Source organism: Ursus arctos, unplaced genomic scaffold (genome assembly GCF_023065955.2).
Source record: "Ursus arctos isolate Adak ecotype North America unplaced genomic scaffold, UrsArc2.0 scaffold_9, whole genome shotgun sequence".
Classification (NCBI taxonomy): Eukaryota; Metazoa; Chordata; class Mammalia; order Carnivora; family Ursidae; genus Ursus; species Ursus arctos.
In genome coordinates this window covers 78,245,060-78,269,916 of record NW_026623111.1, presented here as the reverse complement: position 1 = coordinate 78,269,916, position 24,857 = coordinate 78,245,060, and the positions used below count along the sequence as shown (strand labels likewise).

Sequence of the window (24,857 nt, the reverse complement as noted above, 5' to 3'; positions counted from 1 at the left end):
CCCTGCTCAGCGGGGAGCCTGCTTCTCCCTCTCCTGCCCGCTTCTGCTCTCCCTCGCTATATCTGTCTCTCTCAAATAAATAAAATCTTTACCAAAAAAAAAAAAGAAAAAGAAAAAGGCTGTGTATATCATCTTCATGAAATGAACTGCAAGCTATATGTTATCTCACTATTGTTTCTTGGAATAAGATGTGATCTTCTAATATGCCCTGGTTCCTTGCCAGCCCAACATTCTTTTCCCCTGATCCCTTTCCAGATACTCCTCTTAGCCCTGGATACCAATCTTCCTCACACCATTCCCTCCTCTAGGACTGTCCTCCCCAGTCGGTGTAGTCAGGGTCAACTTAATGGGATCTGAAAGATACAGGGCTGGCCAGCTGAGGGGCTGTCTCTATCCAACACAGCCCAAAGGGATCAAGAACAGTGCTCACTCAAAAAGAAAACTATCCCCAAAGATCCAAGAGGGCACCATCTAAAAGATGGCACCATAGTAAACACTAGAGCAATGAATAAAATGCAAATAGTTTCAGTCTAAGGCAGTAATAATTATGATCTTTTTACTTAGGGGACATCAGCTGTTTAATTCTCTTGGAGTATAGGTGATAATGGCCCTTAATTTCCTGTAGGAATCCAGTATTAAAGAAACACACACACTTGGGGCACCTTGGGTGGCTCAGTCAGTTAAGTGTCTGCCTTCAGCTCAGGTCATGATCCCAGCATCCTGGGATCCAGCCCCACGTTGGGCTCCCTGCCAGCAAGGAGCCTGCTTCTCCCCTCTGGCCCTTTCCCCACTCATTCTTGTTCTCTCTGTCTCTCTCTCTCAAATAAATAAAATCTTTAAAAAAAAACAAAACAAAACAAAACAAAAGAAACACACATTTCAATGAGTTAGCAAACGCCTGGGGTAGAGACCCATTCTAAGCTGTTTTACTAACATACTATTTCACCTCAATCCTTCACTTCCCTATGCTTTAACCTCCTGGATATAAAAATGTTAATAACTGGCTCAAAGAGCTCTAAAAATATCTAACACATTAGAAATACAGTATTAGTGTATGACTGAATAAAGTTAAATAGCATTATTTAAGCCAACCTCTATACTCTGATTTGAAGTAACAAATCCTGTTATTTATGCTTTGTTAAACTCTCATCTGTTCTTGATCCTTCTTCCTCCTCTCTAACCACATTTCCTCCCACAATAACCTAGCATTTCCATTCAGTGTACACTTCACTTTACAGAACCACAGAAATTGTCTTTCTACATTTTTATTTCCCTTTCCTTCAAATGCTGGTTAAACTGACCTCAATGAGAGTTTAAGATAGATAGATAGATATAAAATAATCTACCTATGTTTATTAAACCAGCAAATTCCTAAAAAATATACAATTAGATGAATATAAAACACCAAGATCAGTAGGCTGAAAGAGAAACTTTATACCAAGAACTATGTGTTGTCTGCCAAGCCTTCATCCATCAGGATGACAATGTTTTAAGACCAGAAAGCCCTTGTCAGTTTTTAGGTAACTGCAGACGAACTGTCTTAAGCCCTTAAGGCAGCCCACTAATGAAATGAATTCACAGAATGAGTGAGTAGCCAAAGCAGGAAAATCATGTGAATTGGTGATAGATCCACATGGCTGAGAGCAATAGCTAAGAAGTAGCTAAGAGTTTCACTTTGTGGTATCTCAGAAAGTAACTTTATTTTTTTTTTTTTAAGATTTTATTTATTCATTTATTTGACAGAGAGAGAGACAGCCAGCGAGAGAGGGAATACAAGCAGGGGAAGTGGGAGAGGAAGAAGCAGGCTCCCAGCAGCGGAGCCTGATGTGGGGCTCAATCCCAGAACACCAGGATCACGCCCTGAGCCGAAGGCAGACGCTTAACGACTGAGCCTCCCAGGCGCCCCGTCAGAAAGTAACTCTAAAAAAGAAAAACTGAACATCCAGCTGCAAATAATAATATTAAAACACCAAAAACATAAAGTAATAAAATTTTGAAAACAAAACAAAAACAAAGAGATCCGGCTAAATTTAGAAACCAGACAGCTCATGTGTCCCTGCCCACAACACGCAAACACTTCTAGCAAAGGAAAGTGGATGCCAGAAAATTAGGACATTCTCAGGTACTGCTCCAGAAAGATCCATCTATCCTAACAACCATCTCATGTTTCTATGTCACATACAAGATTAACAAAGAGACTACTCAGCCACATGTTATTTCCACGATTACAAACCACAAAGAATAAAAATTTTCAAGTATGTGCTAATTCTAGCTCTTGGGATTACATTTTCAGAAATTCAAATACACACTTTCAAAACTGGAAGACTTCTAGTCTTCTGCATAAGTCACTTCTAAGACAAATGGTATAGAAATATGTGATTTTACTTACTTGCTTTCTTATGCAATAACTTGTGAGTTGCCCAACTTCCTTTAAAACATTCCTAAAAGAGCAAACGTGAAAATTAGTGTCAGGACTTTCTTCATCAGAGACATTTTAAGGAATACTGTATGTAAGAAATAGACACTGGAAACTTTGTTTGCACCAGTCAAAATCTGTGACTTTACTACATTTGGTATTCGGGAAAGCTTAAGAAATGATGATACCTATTTAAAAATTCACCTCAAAAAACAACCTAAACTTGAGAGTACTTCAAATAAATAAGAAACAACATATATTATAAATATTAGTCGTATTTCAATTTTAGGTCACCAAATTGTTTTGAAGTGTTTGAAAAGAACCATGACCCAATTAATCAATCATACACTAGGGAAAAAAAACAAGGAAAAATTTGCAGATTTTTCCATTATTTACAGTAGTCTGATTCCTGATTAGTTATACCCTCTTTGTTTTCTCCATGCTGACAGTCCTACACTGTAAGCTCCGTGAGGGAAGAGAGGATGTCAAGTTTACCCCCACATCCCCAGGGCCAACAGTAGCTAGCACGCAGTGGAGTTTCAGTGAGTACTTGCTGATTGATCAGAATGGATCAATGACCACGAAGACTCGACTTTTCACTTAGGAAAAAAGTTCACGTGACATATTTCAGATGCCAGTAGAAGTACTGTATTGGGAAAATGAACTCAAGTAATAAATTAGAAAAATGAATTCAACCAGACATAGATCTTATTTATGCTTTCATTTTTATAGTATTTCCTTCAAAGAATTTTAAATTATTCAAACAAATCATTTTCAATACTAAGAAAATTCACAAACTCCTACAAATGTTTTGACTTTGCAAATATAAAAGAGTAAGGGATAAGAAAAAAAATAGAAAGCACCCCTAGAACTATGTAGTAATCAAACCACATTACACCAGTGATGCTAAAGTTACTCTCCCCCAAGGTTTGTCCAAGGGCTCTGAGGGGTTAGTTTCTCCCTCCAAGGCCAGAATCTTCACAACTTCCCCTTTCCTCTCCTTGTATCCTCCACAGCCTGCCAACTGTTAGGTTAAGAAAACCCAGTCATACCTATTACCTCCCACTGCAATGTTAAACCTCAAGACTTCAAATGTATAAAAAGGTGGTATCCTCAACAGTCAACATTTTTTTTCATTTTTGAAGCTAAAACTAAGCTCAGTCTTTTGGAGAGGATGGGTGATGTGGTTGGCAGAATAATGACACCCCCAAGGATGGCCATGTCCTAATCCTTGAAACCTGTGAATGTGCTGGGTTACAACTAAGGCAAAGGGGAATTAAAGTTGCTAATCAGCTGACCTTAAGATGAGGAGATTGTCTGTTTTATCCAGTTGGGCCCGATATAATCACAGGATCCTTAAAAGGTGGAAGAGGGAGGCAGGAGTCATCAGAGAAAGAATAATGGAGGCAGGTTCGGAGAGAAGTTACATTACTAGGATTGAAGATGGAAGAAGGCGCCACAAGTCGAGACACTAGCCTCCAGAAACTACAATCGGCAAGTAATAGTTCCCAAAGCCTCCAGAAAGGAAAGCCAACCTGCCAACACCTGACGTTAGCCCTGAGACCTATGTCCGATTTCTGACCTACTGAAATGTGAGAAAATAAATTTGTGTTGTCTTAAGCTACCAAGTGTGTGGTGATTTGGTAGGACAGCTATAGAAAACTAATACAGGAGAGGAAATAGTTATCCCTCTCTGCTGTCAAACTGCAAAAACACACACAACTGGCAAAAAGATCAGTTCTTCTCCACACTGACGTTACAGAAAACTGGCAAAAAAAAAAAATTTATCTATGATTCTGCCATAAGTGGTATTATAATTAATTGAAAATCCCCAAGAACTGAAACGGGAATAAGTGATTTCTTCACTACTACCCCTATTCAGCCTAAAAAAAGAAATGTAAAGTGAGTGTTAAACTGTAATTTGAAGACAACCATAATAAATAACTATAAGTTACCATTTACTAAGCATGTGCATTAGACACCTATATCTCATTTCATCCTCACAAAAACCCTGCAAGGCAGATGGCATTATCCCCATTTTACGCATGACAAAACTGCAGCACAGAGAGCTAAATCATTTGTCTGTCACATAACAGAATCACACCAGGCAGAACGAGAACTCAAATCCAGGATCACCTGACTAAGGTCAGGCTTTCTCACTGCTGTAGTGTGTGGATGGGCAGGTGTGGGTGTGTGTGGAGAGTTTGTACTCAACTCAAAGCATCAACTTTGCACCAAACTCAGAACTAGAAAAGATGTGTGCAATTAAGCTCTACCATTATAAGCTCTAAAATTTTATCTTTAAGGGGCGCCTGGGTGGCTCAGTTAGATGAGCACCCAACTCTTGATTTCAGCTCAGGTCATGATCTCAGGGTCATGGGATGTGGAGCTCCACTGGGCGTGGAGCCTGCTTAAGATGCTCTCTTTCCCTCTGCCTCTCCTCCCACTCGTGCTCGCTCTCTTGAGCTCTCTCAAAATAAATAAATCTGAAAAAATAAATAAAATTTTATCTTTAAATCTAGGAAATGATAACTTCTAACCATTTTCATCGATCCTCAACTGCCTCACCTATAAAGTGGGGCTGATATCTCTAGGCGAAGATAATATAGCAGATTAAAGGAGATCATGTAAATAACTCATGGGAAAGTAGTTAAAGTGTCTAGCACATAGCAAGTATCAAAATATGGGAGTCCCTGACATTCCAAAGCTTATCACCATGCCTGGCATCAAACAGGTTTTCTCGGTGTATTTATTAGAGAATGAGTGAAAATTAATGTGATCATATACACAAAGCCTTCTTCTGGTTGTAGATGGAAATGTAAACTGTTTCCATCACCTTCCAGGACCAACTGCAGGCTGCCTACTCCACAGCCATTCTCCCCTCTCCCTGACACCAACAGAACCCTGCTATAACAGAGTTGTAACGGACCCCGCGAAAAACATCCACAGCTTCCTCGATGATACAAGCGGCCTCATGACCTAGTCTGGCCAACATCTGAGCCCAGTTGTTGGGTGGTGCCTCTAGAAAGCTTCTTAGAAAACAGGCACCTATTGTCTCCTCTTTGCCCTTTCCCTGCTTCAAACCCAGAGACGCTAGCTGAGGTGAAGTGGCAGTCTGGTATTCACAAAGCAATGAGTGCACCCCAAGAAGTCTGGGTCCCTGATGACTTTGTGAAGCTGCTGTTCCAGTCTCAAAATACCCACCTCCAGGCTCTTAATCATTAAAATAACTCGACACCCTTAGTTTTGGAAGATGTATTGGTTAGAAATTGCACTGGATTATGAGAAACAAAAACTCGAAGAACAGTGGCATAAACAAATCACTCACCTGTTTGATAACAGACTAAAAGGCAGGGGGTGGGGGTGGAGGAAGGGGGCACTGGATGAAGGCGGCCATAACAACTAGATCAGATTGAATAATGGTCACCCAAAGACACCAGGTTCTAATCCCTGGAACCCGTAAATGTCACCTTATTTTGAAAAAGGGTATTTTCGCATATGTGATTTAATTAAGGGTCTTGTGATAGGGAGATTATCCTGGTAGGCCCTAAATGCCATCATCATGAGTGTCCTTATTATAAACAGGGAGGCAGAGGGAGGCTCACACACACACAGAAAAGGGGGTAATGTGGCCAGAAGGGTAGAGACTGGAGTAATGTGGTAGAGCCTCTGGAGGGAGCACCGCCCTGTCATCACCTTGATTTAGGCTCAGTGAAACTGATTTTGGACTTCTGACCTCCCCAACTGTGAAAGAATACATTGCTGTTGTTTTATGCCACTCTGCCTGTGGCAATTTGTTACAACAGCCACAGGAAACTAACGCAGTAAATAACAAGACACCAGGGCACACACCAAAAGAATGAATCCAATTAGGGCACTGAGGTCGAAAGACTAATTACAGTCTTCTTGAAGCTTTTTCTGCTTACATGTACTTATTCATGGGGTCAACTCCCAATTAGGCACAGCACTTTTTAAATGGGATCAGCAAAGGCACATGACTTATTTTAAGAAACTTAACTTCAGTCAGCAATTTCAACTGCTTCTCTTCCTCCCCTTTCCAAACTATTCATCATCATGGATAAGATTGGCAAAAGTGATGAGACAGATTGGTGTTTCACTTGTTTTTCCTTCTTCCAGCCTACCTGATACCGGAGAGATTTGTGGCAGTAAGGCTGTCAGCAAGGAAAAGTTCAGGGATGGGGAAGAAGGGAGTGGAGAGGAGCGTGCAGGGGGGGTCCTAGAACTCCAGTCTAAGAGTCAGCCCGGCCCAGAGGCAAAATCCCACCAGGGCTGCATGCTTGGTGAACCAATGCCGTTCTTCAGTTCGAGGCCTTGACTCCAATGTTTCCTTAATACCAGCCAAGCCATCTGCATACTAAGTACACTTGGTACAATTTTAAATTCATTTTCAGTAGGACAGCTTAGAATAAATCAACCGAACGTCTGCCCAATGAGAACGACGTATGGCTCAAGCAGCTTACATGTCTCCCAGGTACTGATACAGCCAGGATTGTAGCAATGTAATAAATGGTCTTCCCTGAAAAAAATTAAGGACAGATATTTGCCCATCACATACACCCTCTTCTCCAAAATCCGAAGGTACTCCACTTGTCAGGTAAGCACCACAGTTTGTACCCTCAACCTGGCTCTCCCTTTTCCAGCCACCACTAAAATTAGGATGTAAAAAGGCAGAAGACCACCAAAAAATGAGATGAAAATAATGTCAAGAACAACAGAGAAGAAACTTCTGGACAGAACAGGGATATCAAAAGATGACTTTTAGATTCTCTTCAGCTCCACAAGCCCAGGATTCTATCTTTTAAGTAATTACAGAAGAGATTACAATTTCTTAAAAACCTGTGACAGTAGAACTGATTATCTCAAAGTTAATCTTTCCCCCAAAGTAGAGCAAAATGACAAAAAGTTGAAAATAAAGAGATGGTATTTTTGAAAAAAAAGGATTTGAAACCAACAAGTCTGGGGCACCTGGCTGGCTCGGTCAGTAGAGCATGGGACTCTTGATCTCAGGGTTTAAGTTCGAGACCCACATTAGGTGCAGAGATTATTTATAAATTAAAAAAAAAAATCTCAGGGAATAAAAAAAGAAACCAAAAAGTCTAATACCTGAATAACAAAAGTTTCAAAAAGAAAAGAGAGAGTTAAAGATATAAAGTTTTCCATAACTGAAAGACAGAAGTTTCCAGACTGAAAAGACCCCCAAAGGATACAACTCAACTTGCCCAAGGCATACAATATGAGGTAAGAGAAGATCTAATAAGCTTCCAGAGAATTGGGGAAGGGCAAAAATATGTAAAAGATTATGAATCCCATGGTAACAGACTTTCAACAACACTGAAAGCTAAAAGAAAATGGAGCAATAATATAGAAATTCTGAGAAAACAATTTCCAAACTAGATTCCAAACCCAGCCAAACAGAAAATCAAGTGTCAGGGTAGAGCAAGATATTTTCAGAGTCTCAAAATTTTACCTCCCGTGCAATCTTTCTCAGAATTACATAAAACATGCGGATTAACCCAGAGAGAGGAAGCTATGCTACAGACAAAAGAGAAGTAAAGGATGATGCTTGAAGAGGGATGTAAGGATGATTGTTCTGAAGCAAATGCAGAGAGCAAGAAGTTCCGGCTGGAGGCTGCCAGTGTTCCCAGGTAAAACTGACTAAATGCCAAACGTATTTAAAAGTACTGAGAGGAATTCTATGCAATTGTGGAAGAGTCTGGGGACGAATTAGCAACTGACTAAAAGAAACTGTTAAAAGAATGGGAAATAGGGACACCTGACAGGCTCAGTTGGAGGAGCATGCAATTCTTGATCTTGGGGTTGTGAGTTTGAGCTCCACACAGGGTACAGAAATTACTTAAAAAAGAGAAGAAAAAGAAAAAGAAAAAAGAGAAGAAAAGAGAAAAGAAAAGAAAATAGGAAATAGGAAAGGGATGAGGGGATTTGTAAGTTAGAAACATTTGACTAGGTATGTGAAATAATTTGAATGACCAACTAAAAAGTTACGAAAATTTATTTTTAATTATGGACATTTTGCCTCCATGACATTGAGACAGTAAACATAAACCCAATCAAAAAAGATTTAAGTTACTTTATTGTGAGTTGTTTCGATATAAAACACATTTTTTAACATTTATTTATTTGAGAGACAGAGAGAGAGAGGCAGCATGAGTGGGGGAAGGGGCAGAGAGACAAGCAGACACCCCACTCAGTGTGGAGCCCATGTGGGGCTTGATCCCAAGACCCTGAAATCATGACCTGAGCAGAAGTCAGACACTTAACCAACTGAGTCACCCAGGCGCCCCTCGATATAAAATATTTTAAAACATGTATTATATATTTATATATCCACTACTAAAAAAAATTTTTGAAGAAGTTTAAAATATGAATGAATTAGCATCTAAAAAATCAATAGGTAATTTTAAAAAGAAAACAAAATTTTAAAGCTAGAAGAAATTTACAATTTTATAGAACATGAAATCACGTAGTCTCCCACTCAACAGTACCTCTACTGTGTTGTCATAAAAGTTACATAAAAAATGATAGAGATTTTTAAAATGCTATTATATAACTTTTTTTAAATGAATTTTATGTTCTACAGACAATTTAAAATGCTTGCTCACTGCCATATACATCTTATATATCCAGATACTCAAATATAGTTTAAAATTGAAAAGTAATTACACTATATGTTAACCAACTAGAATTTAAATAAAAACTTTAAAAAAACCAGAAAAGTAAACATCTTTAGTATTTAATGATACCATCTAGGTTGAGTATCCATTTCATTGTATCAATTCCTATAATGTGATACTTAACTTTTTTTTAGAACACTAAATCCTTTGAGAATCGAGAAAGCAATCATTTGCCGCCACAGAAAAAAAAAAAAAAAAAACATCCATGCACATATAAACTTGTGCACACAATTCTACTAATTCATTCATTCATAAAGAGGTACACATTACGCCCAAAGCACTTGCAAGGTTCTGGGCATTCAGCAGTGAACAATATAGGCCTGTTCTAGACAAATATTACATGGCTAATTACACGATTACATAGTTTAAGTCATAAGGGCTAAAAAGTAAAATTACATAGTGCTATGAAAAAAGGTAGAGGACAAGCGCTAAAGATACAGGTAGGAACTTGAGGGAAGAAAAATATTTGGGGACAACAGGGTGGGTACTGATCACTTTCATAATAAGAGAAAAATCCCAGGGACTTCACCTTCATTCTCTCCTCACCTTCATTCTCTCTAACTGTGTCTTGGACATTTGTTTCCCTTCAAAGAGACAGCGCCCATTTTGCTGCTCTAAAGATTGCTAAAGCCTCAAGAATAACAGGATAAAATTATCTTCTAAAGTCTGTATTTCATTTATGAAATATTCATGTAATTAAACCTCCATATCCAGAGAGAGAAAGAAAGAAAGAAAGAAAGAAAGAAAGAAAGAAAGAAAGAAAAGAGGAAAGGAGGGAGGGAAGGAGGAATCTATCTTAGATACAGGCAGGGGTCAGATTAGGTTAAGGATTCCGGTCTACTCTAGTTAACAACAAAGTTTTAAACCAAGGAACAACCTGATAAAGACTTGAGTTCGTGGCATCCCTGATCTTAATCCATAAACCCAAAATTAAAACTCCTTTTTCTAAATAATAATCTAAAGAATGGTCTTGAAGAACTGGGTGGGGTTTTTTTTTTAAGATTTTATTTATCTATTCAAGAGAGAGAAAGAGCAGGGGGAAAGGGATAGCAGACTCCACGCTGAGCACTAAGCCCCACGTGGGGCTCGACCCCAGGACCCCAAGATCACAACCCGAACCGAAACCAAGAGCCAGACACTTTACCCACCGAGCCACCCAGGCACCCCAAGAACTCATTTTTAATACAGGCAGTCCTTGCTTTGCACAGTAGTGCAGAACCATAAAAACGACCATGCAAGCTATAACTGTGCAAAGCGATCTTTGTAATCAATGGGAAATTACAATTGTTCCATGACCTTTAAAATTTTAAAAACTCTTTCACCGTCAGTTATAAATACACAGAGAACGGGGTGGGGGGAGTAAAACTCACATTTAGGACACTGTACCACAGAATTAGAGCATTTTATTTCTTTACTTAAAAACTTACAAGCCCAGCTTGAATGTTTGCCTTCTTGCCATTGTATAACGCATGAAACAGAGTGAGCACCGTGTTTATGCTTGCCAAACTGTCCTACTCCTTTCCAGGTATGGAACAGCTTCCAAGTTTTATCCTTTGCCCTTTCAACACCTCTGAGAGTTCCGTGAAAGTTTTTTTTGGTATCGTTTCCCCTATGTCTCTGCCGTTCTTGTCATCACAACCATGTTCCTCATTTATGCCAACAAGTTGGCCTCACAGAGTTGCTCTGGCTGCACATCGAGAGTTTCTAGAATGGTGAGTAACGCCAACATTCCCGCGGCCAGCTATTTCTTCTACAACTCCCTTTACATTGGATTTGGATTTCACTTCCAGCATTATCATTTACCATTTCTTTGCTGCACTTTCATCTTTGTTGGCCAATTCCTTGTTTCGATTATCCATTTTTGTAAAATATCCCAGAAGTCATCAGACTTTGCTGTTGGATAAGAAACAAGTGAGAGATGCACGATGGCCAATCGCTGACAGGTTCTAAGAGAAGGGAACGACGGGTCACTGATCAAGGTGCACACCTGTGATTTACACAGTGATCCTAGGACTGGAGCGCTAGCCATGAAGTGTGTACTTCATGTAATGACTCTGTGTCGTTGGGAGACTGGTTTCGCTTAACTAACTATGGCAACTAAATTCATGCATATCAAAACTGCAAAATAAGATCTGCCTTTAGCGGTACCTATCTAGCTCAGTCGGTAAAACATGCAACTCTTGATCTTGGAGACATGAGTTCAAGCCCCACGTTGGGCGTAGAGCTTACTTAAAAAAAAAAAAAAAAAGATCTGCCTTTATATCGTTGGCACTCTGATACAACCTATTTATAAAACTTTTCTAAATAGGTTATGTGAACAAAACACTTCTGCATCACCCAGCATCTTTTTTTACCCTCACAGAAGCTGACACACATTTTCTTAAGTTAAAAAAATCTCTATCCCAACTGATTCATTTAGAGAACACAGAAGTTTACATACCAATTTAAATGGGGGCAGGGATACATACCAATTTAAACAAGAAAGGGAGGGGAAGAAACCATTTCTTTAAAGAAGCATTTTAAATGTTACCAAAAATTTAGCATATTCATCTAATTTTTTAATACTAAAACACAAATATTTTTTAAAAACACGTTGCCTACTTATTACTAAGGATAATTCATAATTCCTAAAGGGTTTATAAGTAGGGACAACTCAAAACCCACAAGGTTTTCTAAAACATTCCTTTTCAAAAATGGCCAGGGGCTAAAACTCAGGGACTCTGAAGGCAGACAGACTCGCACCCTAGCTCGGTCCCGTACTAGCATCCCAACACTCGACACTCGGCATCACTCAAGTTCTGCATTCCTCAACTGTTACGTAGGGAAAGCAACTGTGTACAATGTGTGGCCAGTAAGTGCTCAATTCTAATTATCATCAATTTTATTATTTTTTGAAGCAATTTAAATTTTAAACTTGAAAAGATGATGTACCTAAATATCTATCCTGAACACGTGTCAACCCCGGCCCAAATTCTCGGCTTATGAAAACGGATGGCAACGAGGCAGTTAGTCATTACTGCGAGCTTTGTATCTTACTAGCATCATTACTGCCCACGGAAGCTGCACAGTGGGGAAGGGTATGTAACCCCAAGTTTGAACGTGCTCCCACCACACAGACCTTCAGAGAGAACAAAGCCTACTGGTTCACGGTGTCGGAGGACAAGCAGGGACCAATCTCTGGCAGAATACTAAGCTTTGCAGACATAGCGGCAACCCTTAGAAAGCCAGGCCTTTTTTAAAATATATATAAAAAATACAACATTGATCGGTGACACCAGTAGCCATACTGCAAAGGAGACAAAAGTCACAGATTTAGCCCAACTACAAAACGTGAACAGAATGCTTAGAGCAGTTATTTGACGACTCTGAAAAGCAGACAGTAGCAGGCAGATTAGGGAAGACCGAAATCTGAAGTTCCACTGAGCTGGTGATGAGTTCGCCATCCCACCCGACCCCGCATATCTTCAGGGGCACCAGAGAAGTGACCACCTGGCACGAACACACAGTGCTCCAAGAGAAATCCTCTAATACTGGCTCAAGGAACAGAAGAGGGAATTCCCAATGCTCAAAGGGCACAGACACCACCTTCTCCTCTCTCTTCTATCCTGTCACGCCCCAGGCCCCAAGTGATCCCGAAGGGGCCACCTACAATATGAGCTTGTAGGAGCCAAAATTCTGAGGAAGAGGCATTTTCCTTCTCTGGGCAGTGAAGCTGTAGTCCACAGAGGGTTGGACCAAACCCCACTTTCTTCTCTCTGCCCTCCTGTCATTTGGCCCCAGATACAGGCACAGTCATGAAGTGTGCAGAAAAGCAGGTAACAAAACCAAAGCTTTTTGGCCAGAGAACCAAAACAGAGAATTCCCGAGAAACCAGCAACTCCCAGGAGGGAGCTCCAGAAAGGGACCCCACAGAGTTGTTCACAATACAATACACCGATGCTTGTGAGAACAGAACTAATCCAAAGTCCATCATCCAGGTCTCAGACCAAACACAGGGTCAGAAAGCAGGTTAGAATTTGCAGCCTAATATCAACATTCTCCATAGGATTTAAACAAGCCTCAAGAGCTCATAATATTCAAAATCTCCAGGATACAATCTAAAATTATTTGACATACAAAGAACCATAAAAATTTCAACTCACAAGGGAAGTGAGTCAACAGAGAGCAATACTAAGACAACATGAATGTTGCCATTAACTGACAAAGACTTAGAAGCAGGTATCATTAAAACACCGAACAAGCAATAAGGACATTCTTAATACCAGTGGAAAAAGAGAAAATCTTTGCAACGGAAAATAGACATAAAGAAAAACCACATGGAAATTTTACAACTGAAAAATACAGCAGCCAAAATAAAAAACTTGGGTGGATCCAAGAGCATAATGGAGATGACAGAGGAAAGAGCCGGTGAACTAAAAGATCAAAAGAAATTATCCCATTCGAACACGGAAAAGATTTATTTTTAATGAACAGAGCCTCAGGGACGAATGTGACAATAACGAATTACTGACAGTAAAGAGGGAACTTACATAATGATAAAAAAAAAAACAGGTCAACTAAGATGATATATCACAGTCTAAATTGTACATGTCGAACAGAGCTCCAAAATACATGAAAAAGGACAAAAGTGAAAGAAGAGAAAAATCCGCAGTACAGTTGGAAACAAAAATTAACATCCATTCATAATAAAACTCTGAGTGAACTAGGAGAGCATTTCCTCAACTTGATAAAAATTATCTACCGGGGCGCCTGGGTGGCTCAGTCGGTTAAGCGTCTGTCTTTGGCTCAGGTCATGATCCCAGGGTCCTGAGATTGAGTCCCATATTGGGCTCCCTGCTCAGCGAAGAGTCTGCTTCTCCCTCCCTCTACCCTTCATCCCCCACTTGTGTTCTCGCTCTCTCTCTGCTCTCTTTCCCCCCCAAATAAATGAAAAATCTTTAAAAAAAAAATCATCTACCAGAAGTCTACAGATGTCACATTTAATTGTGAAAGACACAACACTTTCTCCCTAAGATCAGAAACCAGACAATGAGGTCCACTCTCAACATTCCTAATTCAACACCACGCTGGAAGTCTTAGAATTCAACAAGGCAAGAAAAATAAATCTAAACGGCATACAGACAAGAAAAAAAGAAATAAAACTGTCCCCATTCAAAGATGACATAAGTATCTATATAAAAATACAAAGGAAAAAAACTCCCAGAACTAAAATATCAGGTTGGCAGAGTCACAAATACAAGGTCAACACACAAAAGCCCACTGTATTTCTAGATACTGGCAATATATAATTGGAACATGACACAAAGGCAATAACATTTACAATCACTCCTCCCCAAATTAAGTAAAGAGTATAAATATAACAAAACACGTACAGCAGCTATATGCTGAAGACTAAGAAACAATGATAAATCAAGTAAGATCTAAATAAATAGAGAGAGGTCTTGTGTGCATGGAGTGGAAAGCTAAACATTGGAAAGATGTCAATTCTCCCCAAATTCATTTATAAGTTGTAAGCAATTCCAACGGGGATTTTTTTTTAGATATAAAAAGTATGACTAAAATTTATATAAAAAGGCAAACAAAGCAGAACTGCTCAATTTTGAAAAAGAAGACTAGAATTGGAGGAATCTTACACTTTTTCTCTTGTGAAGGGAATAATTTTTCCTACTGCTACTCTAAAAATAATTAATAAGGCCTGACGGTGAATCTCATCAAATGCATCTTAAGCATCTACAGAACCAATTTTTTTTGTATTTGACATAGTGGTTTAATGTATTATTATATTAATAGCTTTTCCTATTATTTCATGATTTCTACCTCCTTGAAATAAAGTAGTTGACTACAGTGGATTATTCTTTTTTATACTACACAATACAACTTGAAAATATTTGTTTTGCAAAGTGTAGGCATTTTACATCTCTCACCATGTATTGCTGGATATTTTAATTCAGGGCTTCCTTGCTGCCCCCCTTCTTCCCTTTCCTGTCTACCTGCCATTTCACTATTACTGCCAATCCTTATTATTATTGGCCAAGAGAGAATTTGTCTCAAAAATATAAATAGCCCTGCCATTTTCTTAATGAATAAAAAGGCCCAGGTGGCAAATATCTACAGAGGAAGGTTCCCATCAAGCTGGGTTAGCAGGACATCACCTTCCATTATAGATAAAAGCCTGTGGAGCCTCCATTCAACATTTATCAATGGGAACCACCATTTGTTGTCAGCCACCTAAGATGCATTATCTCATTCAGACATCACACTAATCCTATGAACTGGATATTAACTTCTCCATTTTATAGACGGGGAAGTTATTTAAACCCTTCCTACAAACTAAAGTAGGAAATAATACTCCATAGCCAGTTCAAACAGCTACTGAGTGGCAGAGCTGGAATATAAATATAGGGCTTTCTGGTTCAAAGTCCACTCTCTATACAGCTGCAAGGCTCATGAGGGCAGGGCTCAGAGGAAGTGACAGCTAGGTAAAGGAGATAAGGGGGGTAAGATACTCGTCTGCACCACTGCTCCCCACCGCTATACCGTGCCCTGTGTATCTTTTCCATTTGGCTGTCCTTGAGTTGTATGCCGTATAATAACTCAGTAAATGTAAAGAGAAACAAAAACAATCTAGCAGCACAGAGGAGAGAGAGGAAGAAGCAGATGAGATCGACGTAAAGGAGGACAGATTTTAGAGAAAAGCCTAAATAAAAAATTTTAGCTTAAGATTTTTAAAAATATAAATATGAAAAATATGAAGAATTTCTCAGCATACACCAAGAACTGGCAAAAAGACAAAATCAAAGGGAAAAATATGAGACTGGTCCCAAGCAGAATCACATTACCATTTAAAAACATTTTACAACGTTAAATGTTCTCATCCAGGGAGCTTATATTATTGTAAGTATGCTAATTCTCTTACCAAAAGTAATTATTGCTTTATTAGAAACTATAGTAACCCACGTTATCAAGCACAGACAGGAAAACAGGATGTTTCTTATTGAATTCTGCTGAATAAAGATGCTCACTAAGAGATGTATTACGTACCTTGAGAACTTCTTGGGATACACAGCAACCTGTTCACAGAGATTACTCCTAAGGGGTAAGAGAGAAATTTGGGGGAAGGCACCTCTCACTTTAAATTCTCTGCAACTAACACGTATTACCTTTCTTTTAACAACAACAACAAAAAAGGATATGGTAATAAAATATTTCAAAGATTTTCATGGAATTAAAACATATACACAGAAAAATACTCAGCATCTCAACAACACTGAACAGAAGTTAACCATCCTGATGCATCAGCAGCTCCCAGAAGGGACTTTACATGAACAGAATGAACTCGAGAACTTTTAAGTTGTACTAGTGAAAAGTTATTAAATGCTGTAAGTCACTCCACTACATTACTAATCCTTTCTGTTGGTAAAATGCTACCTCTAAATAATAAAAATGAGCAAACATAGCCAGAACATTATACAATATAGTTTCTTAACCCCTTCTGTTAGGCTATAAGCAAGTGCTTTCTTCTTCATTTTGAAATAGAGAGGACAAAAAACAAAAAAAACTGCTTACTCTAGAAGACCTACTAGACATAAGGAAAACAAAGGAACAGAGTAACATTAGAAAGTTCAGGAAAATGTCCTTTCAAGAAGATACAGGCCTGTTTTGTAAGTTCCAGAAATACTAAAACTAGCAACTATAATGTCATACTGCGGTTTTTTAACTATAAGACTTGGTTGTTTCGGGGCACCTGGGTGGCACAGCGGTTAAGCGTCTGCCTTCGGCTCAGGGCATGATCCCGGCGTTGTGGGATCGAGCCCCACATCAGGCTCCTCTGCTATAAGACTGCTTCTTCCTCTCCCCCTCCCCCTGCTGTGTTCCCTCTCTCGCTGGCTGTCTCTATCTCTGTCAAATAAATAAAAAATTAAAAAAAAAAAAAGACTTGGTTGTTTCTACTGTAAAACCTTCATCAAATAGGATTAAGAGTTGCCAAAATCAATCAATTACTATTAAGTGAGTGTTCAACATATAAAAAGCATTACTGACTGACAGTTTACTGCATTTGAAAGTACCTATTTTGAGTCCAAACTAAGGTATTCCATGTAAAATCATTATTCAATAGCTTTCACCATTACTGATTTCTGTAACTATAAATATCAAAATTACTTCCAACTAAAGGTCATTAAAAAATTGTCACCCATATGTGGTTTTAAATTAGAAATACATGCTTTATAACCTTAGAAAAGAAAGTTTTCTCAAAATGCTGTTTTTCAAAAAATCTGCCACAAGTATTTTAGCAGGATGCAGGAATCAGGAAATACTACACAAGAGAAAGTACAAGCACACCCCGGAATGATGTGAGATAAATACCCACCGACTCCCCCCCCCCAAAAAAAAACTATACAGCAGAGATAGAGACCCACCATCCTTTCCAGGCTGAAAAGGTCTGAAGACCTGAAAGAGGATTCTTATAGAAACACGGAAACTGAGAGAATACCAAGTATTTTTAAATATACTAAAAAAAGATTTACAAAACCAAAGGAAGGGTTGGGGTAAATTAAAAATAAGTACACAGAGAGCTAAGTAAAGGATCTGCACGGGAAAGAAAAAGTAATCCCAATATAATATAATAGGTAAGACACGTAATGCCTACTATGTGTCACTATTCTAATTACTTTACAGATGTGAATTCTTAACAACCCTATGAGGTAGGTACTATTTATATACTCATTTTACAGATGAGAAAACTGAAACACACAGATGATAAATGATTTAAGTGGCAAGCAGGATACATGACTGCTGTCAAAACCACTTAAAAATCAGAAGATAAGCATATGGCAGGCAAGGGGTAAAACAACTAAATCTTCTTGCATTCCAGGAAACCGAGAGAAGGCCTGAGCCAAATCATCAGGACATAGCAATATAATCATGTTACTTAGAGATATGGAATTAAATGCCAAAATAATCTGTTTAAAATGCTGAAATAAAGATAAGTTCGTTCTGAGGACATAACGTACAACATGATGACTAAGTTAACAATACTGTGTTGTATATTTGAAAGTTGCTCAGAGCATAAATCCAAAAGTTCTCATCACAAGGAAATAAAAATTTGTAACCAACGAGGTAATGGATATTATCTAAACTTACTGTGGTAATCACATTGCAATATATACATATAGCAAATCATTAAACTTGATACGTCTTAAACTTATACAAAATTAAGTCAATTACTTCTCAGTAAAATTGGAAAAAATATTGAAAGAAATTACGTGGTATGAGGATTATAGAAGATTTGACTCTAAGCCTGTCTTTTCAAGAATCAAAACCACATTCCCTATAATGCAAAGTGTAGATACATACACTAAGGCTCATCTCCTCCAGTCAGTATTGTAAGTTGAATGCCATTTTCTAGGTCCATGAAGAATCCATCTAAAAGACAAGTTGCTTTCTTATTCTGAGTTAAGGCATTACACCAATTAATACAGAATTAGAGCAACATATTTACACTTTCTGCTAATAGTGTGACTGAACAAGTTACTCTCAACCCCACAGCTGAATATCCCAAGTGGCAAAACTCACAGCCCACCTTTTCAGCCTCTTCCCTGGGGGACATGACCCTTCTGGTGAACTAGGCTTGAAAGACTGGAATCAAGAATATCAATCGGACTGATTGCCCCTTTCTTTCACATGGGTCTTACTTCCCTCCTAACACCTGTTGTATTCAGTGATTTACCCCCTTACAGGGGATATGTCTACACAGTCATCATTATTGGATCGTTCCGAGGTGATGCTCAGAAGATAATGTTATTTATGACAGGACAACATCCAGAACCCAATCATCAAATCTTCCTGAATTTTAAATAAACAAAGATGTCTTGCTTCCAATAGCAAATGTTTGCCATCTGGAGTATGTTGAAGTTCCAAACGTTTTTCTTTTTACCCCTCTTGATCAAGGAACTCTTGTTAAAAAGAAATCTAGAGCAGTCTTCAGTATTTAAAGCAGAAAAAAGAGTGGCTCTGACTGAGAGAAGAGCAGGGAGCTGGTGCCATTCCCACTTGTGCCCAACTCCATAGGTATCTTTCAAAGCAATTAAGCTTAAATAATCAGATGCCCTCCTCTCCTCCATTCAAACCTCACCTTTCTTCAAGAGTACAGAAGATAATAATAACTGATTTTAAATACCATCTGTCCCTCAATGGGAACTGACACTTCTAAACCCTTTAGCAATTACTGCCTCTACAATTTACTTAACCTATTCCATTGTGATTTCTATTATTGATTCCGATTCTCAGGTAAACCCTGGACAAACTTAAAGCAGTATAATTTTCTAAAGGAACCATATTTCAAAACCCTTCTACTCTATCCTCACTTCATGGTGGGCAGAGTAAAACAACCCAAAATAATATATAAAGACTAAAACTTAAATACCTCTTAAGTATTCATAGAATATTTTTTCATGGGGCGCCTGGGTGGCGCAGTTGTTAAGCGTCTGCCTTCGGCTCGGGGCGTGATCCCAGTGTTCTGGGATCGAGCCCCACATCAGGCTCCTCGCTAAGAGCCTGCTTCTTCCTCTCCCACTCCCCCTGCTTGTGTTCCCTCTCTCGCTGGCTGTCTCTCTGTCAAATAAATAAAATCTTTTTTTAAAAAAAAAGTATTTTTTCATATCTATTCTGAAAAGTCATAAACTATGTAGTAATTACCAAGATTTAAAAATAATCACGCTTGATTCTACTTCAGCAAAGAACACTTCCAACAAGATTATGAACATACTCCTGGAAAAACACAACACACTTTACATATTTCAGACTACTTGGTATTTTAAAGAAGCTTACAATGCACTGGGGATCTACTCTGTCCCACTTAATTTTTCTCCCAACTGTATTTTCTTTTTTTTTTTTTTTAAGATTTTATTTATTTATTCATTCGACAGAGAGAGAGACAGCCAGCGAGAGAGGGAACACAAGGAGGGGGAGTGGGAGAGGAAGAAGCAGGCTCCCAGCAGAGGAGCCTGATGTGGGGCTCGATTCCAGAACACCGGGATCACGCCCTGAGCTGAAGGCAGACACTTAACGACTGTGCCACCTAGGCGCCCCCCAACTGTATTTTCAGTGTAGCCATCACTGACTAACATTTTGAAATTTCACATTTATTGAAAAGCAGCTATCCAACTAGCCTTCTACTTTCCCCAGAGGATTTCAGAGTGCTTTATATTTGGTTCATGAAACTTACATCAAATCCCAACTTTTTAATAAGAGGACTAAGAGGATTATTCTCATTAAATAAACAGGGAAGCTATCTCATGGAACAGCTTAATTAGCTAAAGACTTGTATTTCAAGATATATGAGGGTTCAAGTAAACAAAGGAACTAAAGTATTCATAATAAACACCTCTCACCTGAATAAGGACACCCACCTTCCTCTTACTTGCTGAAGCCATGAAGCAACCTGGTCATAGCCTTCAAAATCACCGAGGGCATCAAGAACATCCCTACATCTCCTAATAACTTTTGATGGCTGAACAGTGCTCCTTCCCTAAGCCACAATCTCGCTTTTTCTTCTCCCATTCATTACTAGAGTAGGACCACCCAAAACTATGAGTGACTGACTACCCATTCAGACTTCTGAATGCTTAACTGGGCAATCTTTCCCTCATCTCTGCAAAACATACCACTGACATAACTAAATTAGACTTAGAGTTCCCCAAACACACTTTGCTTTCCTTGCCACAAGCGGACCTATCTGCTGCTGACACTCCCCTTTACATCTCAGTTCTCAGAAGCTTTACCTACCCCTTCAGGTCAATTTCAAATGCTACCTTCTCCATATAGTGCCCACACCACACCCCATCCCACCCCCAAACCTAACAGGTCACATGTGCTTATTTGATACTTGTGTGAGAGCACTTTGTCTCGCTGCTTTATTCTGCACCTGTTTAAAAGCACCAAAGCGCTGTCTATTGATTACCTATTATAACTAGTTGTAAACCTTGAGTTTTCACCCCAAGAGAACATATTTTTTCTTTAGCACCAAAAAGGTCTACCAAGTTCAGGACCTGAGAGGAGATAGTGTGGTTCTTAGTCCCATCTACTATTAGAATCCTCTGGAAAGCTTTTCTTTAAAAATATTCATGCTGTTTCCTACCTCAAATTTAATCAGAATCTCCAAGGACAGGCTATGTAGGTGATTCTTATTTATTTCCAGGATTGTGTCTCACTGGAGAGCAAAAAAGTACCAAAAGGGTTAAGAGACCTGTGTTTTCATTTCACTGCTATAACACATCATTTCCTATTTTATTCTTTTTATCTAGTTAATCCCAACATCTCCCACCCAATTTGGGGCTTGACTGACTTGTCAAACTACCAAAACAGCTTCCCACTGGTCTCCCTACCTGGACCCTCTCTTGGTTTCAGCTCAGATCATGATCTCAGGGTGGTGAGATCCAACCTCATGCTGGGCTCCATGCTCAGCTGGGAGTCTGCTTCAGATTCTCTCTCCCTCTCCCTCTGCCCTTCCCACTTGTGCTCTCTCTCTCTAAAATAAAGAAGTAAATCTTTAAAAAAAAAAAAAAGCTTATGAGATGCAGTTAAAGTGAAGTTTATAGCTATAAATTCATATATTAAAAAGGAAGAAAGGGGACATCTGGGTGGCTCAGTTGGTTAAGGAACAGACTCTTGGTTTTGGCTGGGGTCATGATCTCAGGGTCAAGAGACTGAGCCTTGGGGCACCTGGGTGGCACAGCGGTTAAGCGTCTGCCTTCAGCTCAGGGCGTGATCCCGGCGTTGTGGGATCGAGCCCCACATCAGGCTCCTCCGCTATGAGCCTGCTTCTTCCTCTCCCACTCCCCCTGCTTGTGTTCCCTCTCTCACTGGCTGTCTCTATCTCTGTCAAATAAATTAATAAAATCTTTAAAAAAAAAAAAAAGGAGACTGAGCCTTGCATTGGGCTCTGCGCTCAGTGCAGAGTCTGCTTGGATTCTCTCTCTCCCTCTTCCCCTTCAAAAATGATAAAATAAATCTTTAAAAAATATTAAATAAAAAAATAATAAAAAATTAAAAAGGAAGAAAGATCTCAAATTAATAACACTAACTTTACACTTCAGGGAACTAAAAGGACAAACTAAATCTAAAGCTAGCAGAAGAGAGGAAATGATAAAGATTACAAGAAATTAATAAAACAGAAAAACAATGACCGGGGGGGGGGGGGAGGCGGAGAATCAACCCAACTAAGAGTTTAATTTTTTTAAAAGATCAACAAAATTGATGAACCATTAGCCAAATAAACTAAGAAAAAAGAGAGAAGACTCAATTCACAAAAAAGAGGGTAAATTCCCAGTGCTTACATTCTATGAAGCCAGTGCTACCCTGATACCAAAGCCAGACAAAAGACACCACAAAACTATAGAACAACATCCCTGATAAATACTGATGCAAAAATCCTCAGCAAAATACTAGCAAACCAAATTCAACAGCCCATTTAAAAAATTATACACATGATGACATGGGTTCCTGGAATTCAAGGATGGTTCAACATATAAATAATCATCTGATTAGCATTTAAAAATCACCACTACATTAACAGAATGAAGGACAAAAATCACACTCCTCTCTATGGATGCAGGAAAAGCATTTGACAAGACTCAACAGTCTTTCATGATAAAAACACTTGTTAGGAACAGTAGAAACTACCTCAACATAATAAAAGCTGAAAGCTAACATCAGTCAATGGTGAAAGAGTGAAAACTTTCAAAGACCAGGAACAATACAAGGATGCCCCCCTCACTTCTATTCGACATAATATTGGAATTCTTGGCCTGAGCAATTAAGCAAGAAAAATAAAAGGCATCTAACTAGAAAGGAAAAGCAAAATTATCTTAGTTGACAAATGACATAATCTTATATATAGAAAACTTCTTAAAGATATTTAAGTGAAAAACCATTAGAACTAATAAAAACAGTAAAGTTGAAGGATACAAAATCAACATGCAACAATTGTGTTTCTATCACTAACAATGAGCAATCTGGAAAGGAAATTAAGAAAACAATTTCATTTACGATAGCATCAAAAAGAATACTTAGAAATAAATCTAATAAAGAAGGTGAGAGACTTATACCTCCAAAACTACAAAACATTGCTAAAAGAAATTAAAAGCACCTACAAATGGAAAGAAGTCCCATGTTTATGGATTGAAAGACTTAATATTGTTAAAATGTCAGTAATACCCAAAGCAACCTACAGATTGAACACAATCACTATCAAAATTCCAAAGACTTATTTTGCAGAAATTCAAAAAAAATCTTAAAATTCATATGGAATCTAAGGGTCCCCAAACAGCCAAAACAATCATTTTTAAAAAGCACAAACTTAGAAGACTGACACTTCTTGATCTCAAACATACCACAAAGCTACAATAATCAAAACAGTATGGTACTGCCATAAAGATAAATACACAGACTACTGGAATAGAATGGGGTCCAGAAATAAACCCTCGTAAATATAGTCAAATGACCTTAGTAGAGTGCCAAGACCACTCAATAAGGAAAGGACAATCCCTTCAATAAATGGTGTTAGGAAAACTAGATATCCACAAGCAAAAGACTAAAGTTAGATGTTTATCTTATACCATATACAAAAATAAATTCAACATGGGTTAAAGACCTAAACATAAGGCCCCAAACCATAAAACACAGGGGGAAAACTTCATGACGTTAGATACAATGATTTCTTGAATGTGACACTAAAAAGAACAGGTACACAAAGCAAAAATAAAGTGGGACTACATCAAACATTTAGACTTTTTTTTTTTAAGATTTTTTTTATTTATTTGAGAGAGAGAGAGCACAAGCAGCGGGAAGGGCAGAGGGAGAGGGAGAAACAGCCTCCCCACTGAGCAGGGAGCCCAACATGGAGCTTCATCCCAGGACCCTGGGATCATTACCTAAGCCAAAGGAAGACACTTAACCAACTGAGCCATCCAGGTGGTCCACACATTAAGACTTTTGTTCATCAAAGGACACAACTGACAGTGAAGAGACAACCTATGGAATGGAAAAAGGTCTGCAAATCATGTATCTGATAAGGGGTTAATATCCAGAATATACAAAGACTTCTACAACCCAACTAGAAAAAAAATCAAATAACCTGATTAAGAAATGTCAATAGACATTTCTCCAAGAATGATTTAAAAAAAAAAAAAAAGGCCAACAAGCATTTGGAAAGATGCTAAATATCACTAGTCATCAGAGAAATACAAACCAAAACCCAATGAGAGATCATCTCATACACACTAGGATAGCTACTACCAAAAAAATTTAAACTACATTTTTAAAAAAAACTGAAAATAACAAGTATTGGCAGGAATTTGGAAAAGCTGGAACCCTTATGCACTGTTGATGGACCCGTAAACTACTGTGTAAGCCACAGTGGAATAATGCAGATGCTACAGAAAACAGTATAATGGTTCCTCAAAAAATTAAAATAGAACTAGTTAATGATACAGCAATCCATCTTCAGGACATATGGCCAAAAGAACTGAAAGCAGGGCCAAAGAGACAATTGCACAGCCATGTTCATAAGCAGCACTGTTCACATAAGCCAAGAACTGGGAGCAACGCAAATGTCCATCAAAGAATGAACAGATAAACAAAATGTGCTACAAACACAGAACAGAATACTCTGCAGCCTTAAAATGGAAGGAATTCCTGTCACATACTACACCATGGATGAACCCTGAGGA

General features: G+C 38.6%; 1 protein-coding gene across 3 annotated transcripts in view; it reads right to left on the bottom strand.

Annotated features, from left to right (window-relative positions):
- The window catches only part of METAP1 (methionyl aminopeptidase 1), a 68,577-nt gene that overhangs the window by 32,184 nt on the left and 11,536 nt on the right, over positions 1 to 24,857 (bottom strand). For all 3 annotated transcript variants that reach the window (XM_026509678.4, XM_026509679.4, XM_048211748.2), the window contains exon 2: positions 2,390 to 2,441. In XM_026509678.4, coding sequence (XP_026365463.1) covers positions 2,390 to 2,441 — 52 coding nt within the window. The remainder of the gene's footprint in view (positions 1 to 2,389; positions 2,442 to 24,857) is intronic.